This window comes from Typopeltis vanoorti, chromosome 18, assembly GCF_054136105.1.
Source record: "Typopeltis vanoorti isolate ZY-2024b chromosome 18, IOZ_Tvanoo_1.0, whole genome shotgun sequence".
NCBI lineage: Eukaryota > Metazoa > Arthropoda > Arachnida > Uropygi > Thelyphonidae > Typopeltis > Typopeltis vanoorti.
In genome coordinates this window covers 2,428,733-2,443,102 of record NC_143566.1, presented here as the reverse complement: position 1 = coordinate 2,443,102, position 14,370 = coordinate 2,428,733, and the positions used below count along the sequence as shown (strand labels likewise).

Genomic DNA, 14,370 nt, shown 5'->3' with positions numbered 1-14,370 from the left:
AAACTGAATGTGAGAATTACAGAAGTATTTCTCTATTGAGTGTTCCTGGTAAGATTTACTCAAGTATAATTGAGAAACAGTTGAGAAGGATTGTGGAAGAAAAGCTTGGTGAAGAACAAGCTGGATTCAGGAGAAACAGAGACTGTCAGGATCAGATCTTCACTTTAAGAAAAATAGTTGAGAAATCATGGGAATATAACAAAGTTCTGTATTTAACTTTTGAAGATCTGGAAAAGGTATATGACAAGGTGCTAAGAGAGAAGCTATTCAAAACGCTACAGTTGTATTGTGTCAATGGCGCATTATATCACACAATAATTAGTCTTTATTTGAGTTGTAAGTCAGCAGTTAGAATTTAAGGAAGTACAGGAAGGTGGTTTAATGTTAAATCTGGTGTCAGACAAGGATGTACATTATCTATATCGATTACATTATGAAGGAAAGTAGAATTAAACCTGATATCAGAATTGGAGATGTTAATGTCAGCTCTTTGCTTAATGTGGTCGATGCTATACTTCTAAATAAATCTGCTACAACTCTGCAAGATTCCATGACAAAACTGAATAACTGTTGTAATAGATATGGTATGAAGATCAGCAATAACAAGACAAAGACAGTGAAAATATGCAGAAGCAGTGAAAATATCAACTGCACTGTGAATGGAGAACCTATAGAACAAGTGAAACATTTCAGCTACTTAAGCACCATTTTTAATGAAGACGGCAAATTAAATATGGAAATAGACAACAAAATCAACAAAGTTGGTATGGTAAATATTCAAATGAATAAATTTATATGGAATAAGAGAAAAATTAGTCAAAACACTAAATTAGCCTCTATACAAGACAGTGTTCAAACCAATTTTAACTTATAGATCCGAGAGCTGGATTTCAGAAGTAAAACACTTGACCAAAGACTAGAGAGTGCAGTCTATTCATGCCCCTAATCTTTCTCAGGAAAGATTAGGGACATGAATAGATGGCATTAATGGCAATATCATATTAAAAACGAGGATACTAGGAAAGAACTTGACATTGTCAGCATCCAGGAATGCATTAGCAGAGCAAATCTCAGGTGGTATGGTCACTTAAACAGAACGGGAGAATGAAGATTAGCAAAACAAGTGTTCTCTGCCAGGCAGGCAGGAAAAATACCCAGAGGAAGATCAAGATACAGGTGGATCGATACAGTAAAAAGTGCCTTAGAAGATAGAAATATAAGATCTAATAATGTTGGAGTCTTGACAGGTAACAGACTGATTTGGAGGAATTTTGTAGATAGGAAGTTAGTAATGATGTAAATTTTTCATGTAGTACTATCATATCCAATACAACCCTTGAGGATACCCTTCGGAGGAATTTGATGATGTCGCTAATAATAATCATGGTAGGAAGGTAATAATAATTAGTAGGAAGACTAAGAATCTCACCTTCAACGGGAATGATAATTTCTTCTGTAGGCATTTTTTTTTAGATGCAAGTGCATAGTTATGGCCAAGAGAAGAAGGCACTAACTGCTTCTGGTTTGAAGATGAAGGAAGTTAGGTTTATTACAATGTTTACTTGACATTGTTGAGGTTTGAGCACAGTTTTTTTTAGGAGGTTATCAAACTTGTTGATGCTCAATTGTTATTTTTTGAAATTATTTTCTAACTAAAGCATTAGACACATCTGAAAGGATTGAGCAAATGTCAGCTGACAGCATTGCGACGAGCTCCTCTTCTAGCAAATGAACAGCTTTGTTGGTGTCAGCAAGTAGAATGTGAGTATCGCCAATCTGTTCACCAACAGATTGATGATACTAACCTAACCAATCTGTTCATATAAAAGGACAGTGCTAGTGTGTGTCTATGGTGTTTCAATTTAACATGATTATTGATGACATTATTATCTTGGCAGCATTTTGGAAGGGCTAATCTATTCAGCTGTCTGGAATGCTTCAGTCTCAGCTTATCGTAATGACGGATCATGTATACTATGGAATCTCCAAGTATTATAGTAGGAACTGGTATTAAGGCTTACATATTGGCTATTCTTGACTATTTTTTAAGGAAATTACAACATTAGACTAATATATCAACTAAAATAAATTTAATTAGTACTTCTGCAATTTTGGCAGGGTCAAGTCAACATCAGGGAACAAAATATAACATGATAACACTAATGAGGCTGAAGCATGTCGATTGAAATAAGCCTGAAGTCCTAAACAGCATTCCCTCCTCCAGTGGTCTAAATTGGGCATCCTTGTCAATGTTAGCCTGAAGTATACAGAGGATGAGAGCTTCACAAATTTGGGACAGTCTCATGCAACCGAATTTGTGTTTTCAATAGATTCACTGCAATGGAGTATACTGGCCTTCTTCCAGTTTATCATATGGTGGATGTCCAAAGCATGTACAGCAAATCCTTAGTGGTGTAGTAGCAGAAATGGATTATAGTCCTTATGTTAGCAGTTCTGATTTTGGCTATCCTATATGTTCAGTCATAGTAGAATAGTTCATGACTACAAGAAATCTGGTAAACACCTAGCAGGTGTAGAATATAAAATATAAAAATGAATTGAAGTTAATTAGTAATGAGATACTATTTTGTTGTTAGTTCAACATGTTTGATTTTTGTATGTTACAGGCAAGACCTTTTGCAATATTATTCTTATCTTCAGTTACTAGTCTTGCTTAGATGTGAAGTAAATTTATTTAAATTAGTTATTAAAGCAGTTAATATAATTTTGCATGAGCTGTCAAAGGTTTTGAATTTATTTTGTTTGCATGTATATAACATTGTGACAACATGTAAATATTGTTTACAACATGTTTTCAATTGCAAGAGAAGCAAAAGATACCGCTGTAATTCATGTTCCATGAAAGTAATTAAGTGAACTTATCTTAATGCATTAAGGATTGAGAAATGAAGAATAGTTATAATTTCTAGTTGTTTCATTATGACTAAGTAAACTTTGCAGCACTGTGAAGAAAGAACTTTATTGTTTCAAGCCCAACACCAGAAAGCACTAATGGCAGCACACAATGGTGGACTTCTGCAGAAGTTTTTCAGTTGCATTTCCAAGCATGTGCAGAAGCAAAAAGATGTTATCGAACATTGCTAAGCATTGAGTTGTGTCCAGGGAATACAAAAGGAACACAGCAGTAAAAAAACTGTGGAGTTTCTGTTTTCAATATATGAAGGGACAGAAATTAGAACAAAAGTTAGAAATAGAAATAAGCTGTCCAGGCAAAAACATAACATGGCTTAGGGTTAGGTCACCTGAGATGCATTTCCAGTACACTGAGGCAAGAGAAGCTGCTGCTGAGGCAGTAAAGACAGCAAAGCAGAGGACTTGGGAATCCTTTGGAGAAAGATCAGACTCAAATCAAATGCAAACAAGGTATTTTGGCAGACCATCCGCCGCCTTTGAGGGAGGAAATCATGCACAGCAAGGGCAATAAAGGTGCACTCTGATGCACTTTTAACAACCGAGAAGTATATCCTCCACAGATGGAGGGAATACTTAACCCAGATAGCCCAGTAGCTGTGGATATCCAAGAAGTGCAGATCGGGGCAATGACTAGTCTCACAGCAGAAGAGATCCATTTAGCAATAAAATCGCTAAAATCGGGCAGGGCTGCTGGTGATGATGAAATTTGGCCCAAAATGCTAAAAGCCTTAAATCGAGACTGTGTTCTCTGGCTGATTCGAGTGTGTCACGCTGCTTGGAAATCTGGACGAGCACCAAAGCAGTGGCAGACAGGCATAATAATATCAGTCTTCAAGAAGGGAGACCAGAGAGATTGCAGCAACTATTGTGGCATCTCTTTGCTCAGCCTGCCAGGGAAAGTATATGTCAGGTGCTTGGAAAGAAGGTGCAGGAGCATAGTTGAGTCAAAGTTCCAAGAAGAACAATGTGGCTTTCGTCCTGGTAGAACCACAACTGACCAAATCTTCACTTTAAGGCAAGTCTTTGAGAAATCTTGGGAATATGCCAAGAATGTCTACACGTTTTGTGGACTTGGAGAAGGCATATGACTGGGTTCCTCAGGATAAGCTTTGGCAGGTAGTATAGGAGTATGGAGTGGATGGCCAACTATTAGCTGCCATCAAGTCCCTGTATGAATGCCTGGAGTTTTGTGTCAGGGTAAACAGCACAAAGTCTGAACCTTTCACAGTCTCCATTGGTCTCCACCAAGGGTGTGTTCTGTCACCCCTCCTTTTCATAATATTTATGGACTGGATTGATAGGCACAGCTGAGGCAGTGAGTGTGTCAGAATTGGAAGATGTAGCATTGGATGTCTGCTTTTTGCAGATGACCTAGTTCTGCTTAGCTCTGCCATAGATGACCTCCAGCAGACCCTGGATAGGTTTGTAGCTGTTTGTGCAGAAACCAGGATGAAGATCAGTGTGGTCAAAACGGAAACATTTGTGGTCTCACGACAACCATCCCAGTGCACTCTACATGTGAGTGGAGTCCTACTGAGGCAGGTGGAGAAGTTCAAATACCTTGGGTCCACATTCGCGAGTGATGGAAAGTGGGATGTAGAGCTACATACATGAATTGGATCAACAAGCACAATATTGCAGGAGCTTGGCCATTCGGAAGTATTAAAGTGAAAGTTAAGCCAGAAGGCAAAGCTGGCTGTCTTCAATACAGTCTGTCCCCATCCTCACCTATGGTCGTCAGAGCTGGGTAATGACCGAAAGAATGCGGACACAAATCCAAGTGGATGAAATGAGTTTCCTTCAAGGGGTTGTAGACTGACAAGACTCAATAGGATCAGAAGCTCTGCAATTCATGGAAACTGGGCAAGAGTATGGTTAGCAAGGGTGTTAGAACTAGGTTTTTTGCTTGGAGAGTGGTAGATGAGTGGAATAAGCTGCCAGAGTCTGTTGTGGGTGCCATGACTGTGAATGAGTTCAAGGCAAAGTATGATAGATACTGTGTGGATGTTGAATAGCTGTTCTTGACAAGATGTTTAGGGCCTTCCTCGATGAGTCTAAGGACTCCTTGGAGTTGCCCGCAATAATAATAATAATTTGGGAAACTCTCAATATTCAAACGCTGCTTCTCCATGTTGAGAGATCACAATTATGATGGTACGGGCACCTTATCAGAATGCCACAAGAGTTTTTAAATAAACTTTGCTGCACTGTGAAGAAGGAGCTTTGTTGTTTCAAGCCCAACACCAGAAAGCACTAATGGTAGCACACAATGGTGGACTTGTGCAGAAGTTTCTCAGCTGCATTTCCAAGCATGTGCAGAAGCTAAAAGAATGTTATCGAACATTGCTAAGCATTTAGCTGTGTCCCGGGAATACAAAAGGAACACAGCAGTAAAAAACTGTGGAGTTTCTGTTTTCAATATGTGAAGACTGAACAAAATTTAGAACAAAAGTTCTAATTTCTCTCCAGAAATTAGAACTTAAATACACAAGTGTTTGTGTAATTAAGTAGTTGATTTGATGCTGCATATTAGATGTCCTGGGATATGAACCTGTGTGCAAGGTTTACTGAGAGTTTAGTTTCAAGAGTTTGAATTTAAGAGTTTTAACCACTTGGATTGTGTGAAGGAGATAGTAAAACTATATTATTATCCTAAGACCCCATGGAGTCACAGACTCATCTAGGAGGTCCCTTTTGTCATACACACAGCTCATCATACCATGCCTTAAACACAATCAAATTCTCTCCAAACATGATGCTCTCAGGCAATGCATTCCAATCATTCACAACTCTCCATGCAAAAAAAAAAAAAAAAAACCTTGCTCACATCCTCCTTATACAGCTTCTAGGAATGACCTCTTGTTCTTCCCCAATCTCTTCCCACCACTTTATGAAAAACCTCTTCAACATTAATCTTATAACAACCCCTTATGAACTTGTATGGCTCTATCATATCAGCCCTTTCCTCCAATCAACAGGCACTGTAAATTGCATCATCTCAGCCTTTCTTTATATTCAACATTCCAGAAATCAGAAATTATTATTAGTCAATCGCCTCTGGACCCTCTGCAACATCTTGTCATCCTTTTGAAAACAAGGTGACCAAATCTGTGCACAGTATTCCATATGCAGCCTAATCAGAGCCTTATACAATGGAACCAGAACTTCCTTACTTCTACAAGTCAGTGTTCCACATCATTCCCAGAATTCGTTTTGTTGTCCCTAACAATTTTGGCAATATGTCCTCTAAATTTTAGATCATTATCCACCATCATCCCAAATCTCTTATTTGGGATGATGGTGGATAACCTCCAACAATTTAGCCCCACCAACAGTAAATTCTACATCCCAATTTGTTTTCCAAATTTTAAAACCTTACATTTCACAATATTGAACTGGCATTCCCACTCCTATTCCCATTAACTCAGTCTATTTGAGTCTTCGTGTAAAGCCACAACATCTGCTCTACTCCTCATGATTCATTCCAACTTTGCATCATCTGCAAATAACTGAATATCTCCATTCAAATCTTCCCCAATAATCATTAACAGACAGGTTAAACAGCAATGGCCCTGAGGCACACCACTAGTGACTTTTCTCTTCTGGGATATTGCAGCCCCATAAACAACTTGTTGATACCTATCAGATAGCCAATCTCCAATCCAATGCACTAGTCTAATATCTAACTCAATTGCTCTGTTTTGACTATCAACTTATCATGCAGCAATCTATCAAAAGCCTTTGTAATGTCTAAGTATACCACTGTGTATTCATCTCCCACATGCAATGCTGCTGTCACCTTATTGTAATAAAAACATGACCTCCCTTCAGCAAATCTGAGCTGTCCATCTTTGATGGACAGCTCAGATTTGCTGATTATTGCTGAGAGCATTGCTGTTGATGCAATTCTGCATCCTGATTCTCACCAGTCTTTCCAACACTTTAACCACAACAGATTGGCCTATAATTTGATGCTTGAATTCTGTCACCTCCTTTATGAAGTGGTACAATCTTGCCTTCCTGCCACTCCTTTGGAGCTTGTCTCATATTAAACAAATATGTCAAGGCTGATATCAACTCTCTGGAACATTCCTTTCCTTCAAAATATGTGGTAATATATCAAGTCCCACAGCCATATTAACATCAAGTTCGCTTATTTCCCTGTATACTTCTTACTCCCTCACAGTAAGACTCTCCTCCTCATCATATACTATCTCTCTCTCTCTCACACACACACGCACACACACAGTCGTTCCATTTTTGAGAGATCTATGTTAACAGAATGTTTCTTACAAACATTAATGGATCAGGACAAGAATCAATGTCAGGTCAACTCAAACTCATACAATTTAGGGAAGAAATGATGAAAAGAATAGCAGGGCAGGTTGACAGAGTATAGAAACTCTGCTCATATTGTGTAATGTTGATGGACACATGAGAGTATGTGAGTGAAGATGCAATGCAATAGTATAGTGTATAGAGAATAGGTTAAAGAACACAGTCTGGATAACGGCAGTTGAACACCACTACTGGAATGGTATCAGCTATAAAGAGAAAAGATGAAATAGTTATCAATATGCAGGTTGCAGTAGTTGAACAATGATTCGCTGATCTCCACTGGGAGAAAGACCCCCCCCCCTCCATAATGCTAAAAACCATGACCTCTTGCTTTACTTCAAGAAGAACACAACACCGTACCAAAATTTAGTTCTGCAACTGTATTCTTTAAAGGTGTGTAGTGTCTTCAGTTATATGGACTTAATATACAATTGGTGTATGTTTAATTCTTTTTCTGTAGATTGCTAATCAGAACATAACAGAAATTAATCAAACATTGCTTGCAAGAGGTAACAGCAGGGAGAAAACAGAGAGAAAACAAAATAAGGAGGTTTTCATAAGTATTTTGCATGTCTCTCTAAAATAACAACCAAAGAAAAGATTATCATTCTACCTTTATTCCTTCATCAGCATCAGAAACACAACCTTTTTGGTACAATTCTGGACGTATCTTTACAGTTTTTTGAGTAGTTAAAAGTGACTCATTCCAATCCGCTTTTACTCCTAGGAAAAGGTATACAATGCACATATATTAGATTTTTATGAAGCATTTACAAATACACAAATAAAAGCTCCATACCTTCATTTCATTACATTTAAGCATCTATTAAACATAAATTCTAAGTTTGCTTTAGTATAGTATAGTATAGTTTGCTTTCATATAGTAAACAGAATAAGCAACCAAAAATAAAGAATTTATTTATTGTTTACCTTTAAAACAATCATTTTTCCTACATTAAATCAGATCTTATGTAAAGTTACCTTGTCAGTCCATAAAAGTTTTCAGTAAGTAGTTCTTAGGCTATTTTCCTCAAGAAAAGGAAAAGTTTTGAACCCATCTAGGATGATTCCCCATTCCAGCAACTGCTGATGCCTCATTAGCAAATGGCTATGAAGAACCCCCCCACACACACACCTGTTAAAGATGGGGTACCTCTTCACAGTCATAACAAAATATTATAAAGGAAATTGAACCTGGGCATTTTTCAATATTCAATTAGGCATACATCATCATGTATATCAAGGATTTAGGCCTAGCATGGCCTGTTCTGGCCTTAGAAGTCATCGTTGAATCGTTTAAGAGGACGTCTATTTTCTATTACTGGTTCTTGGTTTAATTCTTTCATAATTTCTTCATTTCTTTTGTGATCAAATAGGGTATACTTTGCAGTTTTTCTCATAAACTTCATTTCTGCTGCTGTTAATCTTTGTTTGTCTTTTTGTTTTATTGTCCAGATTTCGCTTCCATACATTAAGACTGATAGGGCTATTTTTCAATATTCTTTCAATAGTTTTTGATTTTTCTGTTGATATTATCATACCATAATCTTTGGATATCTCATTTAGATCTAAAATAGCTTTCTATAGTTTATCTTCAGAATTTGTAATTATTATTTGGTCGTCAGCAAAGAGGAGAGTGTTTAAATTTACCCTAAGAGAAAGTTTAATTCCTTGATGTAAATTTTTATTCCATTTTATTATTATTTCATTTAAGTAGATATTAAAAAGAGTTGCTCAGAGGGGACATCCTGTTGGACCCCTTGGTTTATCTCTCTCGTATATGATAGCTCGTGATTTAATCTTATTTGTATTTGATTATTTTCAAACATACTTGTGATAGCTTTTAGGATATTATTTGGTATTTGTCTTTGTTTTAATATGTTAAATAATATGTTTCTTTTAACTTTGTCAAATGCTTTTTCAAAGTCAATAAATGCAATATGTGTTTCTAAATTGTATTCTCTTCTTTTCTCTATTATTAATTTTAGGCAAAAGGTCGGGTCGATACATGATCGTCCTTTTCTAAATCCATTCTGTACCTCTAGAAAAAAGTTTTCGGAATATTTCATTAGTTTGCTATTTAAGATTCTGCTATATATTTTGTAACAGGAATTTAGTACACTGATACCTCTATAGTTTTTAGGGTCATCTCTATTACCTTTTTTAAAGATAGGAATCACAATTTCTTTTTTCCATTCTATTGGGGGGGATACCAGTTGAATAAATTTTATTTAAAAATAATAAGAGTCTTTCTTTGAATTTAGTTCCTGCATATTTATACTAGATATACTAGTTCTGAACCTAGTTTATCTTCTCCAGGTGATTTTCCGTTTCTTGTTTCTTTCAGGCTGATTTCTAATTCTTCTTTAGTTATTTCCTTTTCATTTTCATTAATTGTTTGCCAGTTGTCTTTTTTAAAATATTTGTCTGTCCACAATTCTGTGTAGTAATTTAGAAATTCTTCTAATTTCAATTCAGTGTTTAATTTTATGTTTTCTTTGGTATCTGCATTTAAGTGTTTCAAAATTTTATATACATTGGATCTTATTTTATATAAATCATGTTCTAAATTAGAAACAAATTTGTTCCATGATTCTCTATGTCTTTTTCTGACTTCTCTTTTAGCTACGGCTCTTATTCTTTTATATTCTATTTCATCTTATAATCTTTTACTGCTTAACCATTTGTGATAGGCTTCTTTTTTCTTTTTGATTATTTCTTTCATTATATCATCCCAGATATTCAGTTTTTTCATTTTATTGAATTTTTTGGTCTTTCCTAAGCTTTCATTTGCTGCTGCATTTATTCAATTGACTTCCTACCATACCAGCTTTGTTGATTCTGTTGTCTATTTCCATATTTAATTTACCATCTTCACTAAAAATCATGCCTAAGTAGCTGAAATGTTTTACCTGTTACACAAGTTCTCTGTTCACAACACAGTTGTGAACAGAGAACAATCATGGGAATTCATCCCTCTGTCCAGGACTTCTGAATTATGCAGTGCAGCCACTGTAAGACTTTTATACCACCATACTTCAGCATTTCTGGTCGAATATCATCTACTCCTGCTGCCTTTCAACATTTCAAGCCTTTGATGGCTTTTTCTACTTCAAGTATGGATATGTATTCCTGACTGCATGCCTGGTCACTGTTTTTTACCGCTGTGCTATCACTGCTTGTTTCATTTAGCAATTTTTCAAAGTATTTACTCCATACTTCAAGGATATCTTTTTCTCCCATTTTCATGTCACCTTTATCATCTCTAACTCCTTTTACAGCACTCTTTCCTCCATTCCTAAGCTTCTTCAACAACCTCCAGAATATTTTGCCACCTTCTTGATATTTATTTTCTATATTCTTGCCAAAGTCCTCCCATGACTTTTGTTTAGCTAGTTTTACACACTGTTTAGCTTTCTTACATTTGTCTCTGTATTCTGTAAAAGTAAAAGCCGACTTATTTGCCAGGAACTTTTGATATGCTTTCTTCTTTTCCTTCACTGCCTCTTTAACTTCCTGTGTCCACCAGGGAGTTCTGATTTTTTTTTCCTTGCACACAACCTCACCAACATGCCTCTCTGGCAGAATCAATCAATGTTTTCTTCAGAGTTTGCCACTGAATCTCCAAGGTTTGGTTGCTGTTATCAAATGCTTTCATTTCTTGTTCAATAATCTTTGTGTATTTTAGTCTACAGTTCACATCTGACAGTTGCTCGACTTTTATACGCTTTCATATTGATTTTCAAATTTCATATTGAAAAGAAGAAATTCAAATTATCGTGCTCAAGACTAAACAGTGATCATTTCTAATTTTAAATCCTCTGTACATTATGGTGTCCTTCACCAGGAGAACACATCCCTATCGACAATAACATAGTTCAATGAGACTTTTCTTATTCATTGCCTCTTCTCTCCATGTGAATTTGTGCTCATTTTTATGTTGGAACATGGTGTTAGTAATAACCAGTCCATGCCCTGAGCAGAAATCCAACAGGTATTTGCCATTATTATTATTAGCTTTGCTCTTTTCTCCAAATTTTCCAAAAATACTTTTGTATATCTGACAATCATTTTCTACTCTGCTATTTAGATCACCAACAAGGACCAACTTTTCATTTTTCATTGTGTCAGTTGCTTTTTTTTAACACCTCAAAAAATTCCTCCACTTCTACCTTAGTAGAACCTTCTTTGGGACCATAGGCACAAATAGTCTCATTGTCCAATTCCCCATTCTCATAATTGCCCACATCACTCTTGAGACGGTCTGCCATTCAAGAAGATTAGCCTCATATTTAGTGTTGAATACTATGGCTACTCCTTCTTTTCCTTGATTTTCATTGCCTGTATATAACATTTTGTATTTATTGCTCAGAAAGATCTTACCAGTTATTGTCTTTTTTGTTTCAGTCACCCCTATTATGTCGATCTGGTACTTATCTAATTCCTCAGCTAGCTCCATTTCCTTGCCAATCAGGCTTCTTATGTTGATAGTACCGATCGTTAACTCTGGTATTGTGGAGTTGGGGTGTTTTTTCAGATTTGTTCCACCATCTTACTTTTCGCTGTTCACTCTGGTTCACTGGTGAAAACAATGGGGGGCCTTGTTTTATCATCATCAAATTCCTGCCATGTACCCTCAAGGGGTGTACAGGATATGACAGTACTACATGAAAAAATTACATCATTACTAACTTCCTATCTACAATTTTCCTCCAAATCAGTCTGTTACTTGTCAAGACTCCAACATTATCAGATCTCATATTTCTATCCTCTAAGGCACTTTGTACCGTATCAATCCACCTATATCTTGGTCTTCCTCTGGGTCGTTTTGCTGCCAACCTGGCAGAGAACACTTGTTTTGCTAATCTTTCCTCTCCCATTCTATTTAAGTGACCATACCACCTGAGATTAACTCTGCTAACGCATTCCTGGATGCTGACAATGTCAAGTTCTTTCCTAATATTCTCATTTTTAATATGATATTGCCATTGATGCCATCTGTTCACGCCTCTATTCTTTCTCAGGACTCTCATATCTGTGGTCTCTAGTCTTTGGTCAAGTGTTTTACTTCTGACCCAGCTCTCAGATCCATAAGTTAAAACTGGTTTGAACACTGTCTTGTATACAGCTAATTTAGTGTTCCGACTAATTTCTCTCTTATTCCATATGAATTTATTCAATTGACTTCCCACCATACCAGCTTTGCTGATTCTGTTGTCTATTTCTATATTTAATTTACCATCTTCAGTAAAAATCATGCCTAAGTAGCTGAAATGTTTTACTTGTTCCACAGGTTCTCCATTCACAACACAGTTGACATTTTCAATGATTCTGCCTATTTTCATTGTCTTTGTCTTTTTATTGCTGACCTTCATACCATATCTATTACAACAGCTATTCAATTTAGTCAGAGAATCTTGCAGACTTGTAGCGGATTTATTTAGAAGTATAACATCATCCGCATAAAGCAAAGAGCTGACATTAACATCTCCAATTTTGATATCAGGTTTAATACCACTTTCCTTCATAATGTGATCCATATAGTTAATAAATAACAGAGGGGATAATGTACATCCTTGTCTCACACCAGATTTAACATTAAACCATCTTCCTGTACTTCCTTCAATTCTAACTGCTGACTTACAACTCAAATAAAGACTAAGTATTGCTTGATATAATGCCCCATTGACACCATATAACTGTAGCGTATTGAATAGCTTCTCTCTTGGCACCTTGTCATATGCCTTTTCCAAATCGACAAAACTTAAATACAGATCTTTGTTATATTCCCATGCTTTCTCGACTATTTGTCGTAAAGTGAAGATCTGATCCTGACAGCCTCTATTTGGCATGAATCCAGTTTGTTCTTCACCAAGCTTTTCTTCCACAATTCTTCTCAACCGTTTCTCAAGTATACTTGCATATATTTTACCAGGAACACTCAGTAGGGAAATACCTCTGTAATTCTCACATTCAGTTTTATTTCCCTTTTTATATATGGGTACTATGAGAGTTCTACCCCAATCATGGGAATTCATCCCTCTGTCCAGGACTTCTGAATTATGCAGTGCAGCCACTGTAAGACTTTCATACCACCATACTTCAGCATTTCTGGTCTAATATCATCTACTCCTGCTGCCTTTCAACATTTCAAGCCTTTGATGGCTTTTTCTACTTCAAGTATGGATATGTATTCCTGACTGCATGCCTGGTCAGTGTTTTTTATCACTGTGCTGTCATCACTGCTTGTTTCATTTAGCAGTTTTTCAAAGTATTTACTCCATACTTCAAGGATATCTTTTTCTCCCATTTTCATGTCACCTTTATCATCTCTAACTCCTTTTACAGCACTCTTTCCTCCATTCCTATTCTCTGTATTCTCTAAGAGCACAAGCGGACTTATTTGCCAGAAACTTTTGATATGCTTTCTTCTTTTCCTTTACTGCCTCTTCAACTTCCTGTGTCCAACATGGAGTTCTGATTTTTCTATCCTTGCAGACAACTTCACCACATGCCTCTCTGGTTGAATCAATCAGGGTTCTCTTCAAGGCTTGCCACTGAATCTCCAAGGTTTGGTTGCTGTTATCAAATGCTTTCATTTCTTGTTCAATAATCTTTGTGTATTTTAGTCTACAGTTCACATCTGACAGTTGCTCGACTTTTATACGCTTTAAAACTTTCTTACATGTTACTCTTTTCAATATGAAATTCAATTTTATCCTGCTCAAGACTAAATAGTGATCACTTCCAATTTCAAATCCTCTGTACACTCTGGTGTCCTGCACCAGGGAGAAAACATCACTATCAACAATAACATAGTCAATGAGACTTTTCTTATTCCTAGCCTCTTCTCTCCATGTGAATTTGTGCAAATTTTTATGTTGGAACATGGTGTTAGTAATAACCAGCCCATGTCCTGAACAGAAATCCAACAGATATTTGCCATTATTATTAGCTTTGCTCTTTTCTCCAAATTTTCCCAAAATATTTTTGTATGTCTCATAATCATTTCCTACTCTGCTATTTAGATCCCTAACAAGGACCAACTTTTCCTTTTTCATTGTGTCAGTTGCTTTTTCTAAAGCGTCAAAAAATTCC

The 14,370-nt window shown here is 36.4% G+C and overlaps 1 protein-coding gene across 1 annotated transcript in view; it reads right to left on the bottom strand.

The window, feature by feature from the left end:
- Positions 1 to 14,370, bottom strand: part of ACC (acetyl-CoA carboxylase) — a 1,393,224-nt gene that overhangs the window by 1,250,860 nt on the left and 127,994 nt on the right. The window contains exon 9 of the mRNA XM_090408519.1: positions 7,886 to 7,995. Within this exon, the coding sequence (XP_090264645.1) occupies positions 7,886 to 7,995 (110 nt within the window). The remainder of the gene's footprint in view (positions 1 to 7,885; positions 7,996 to 14,370) is intronic.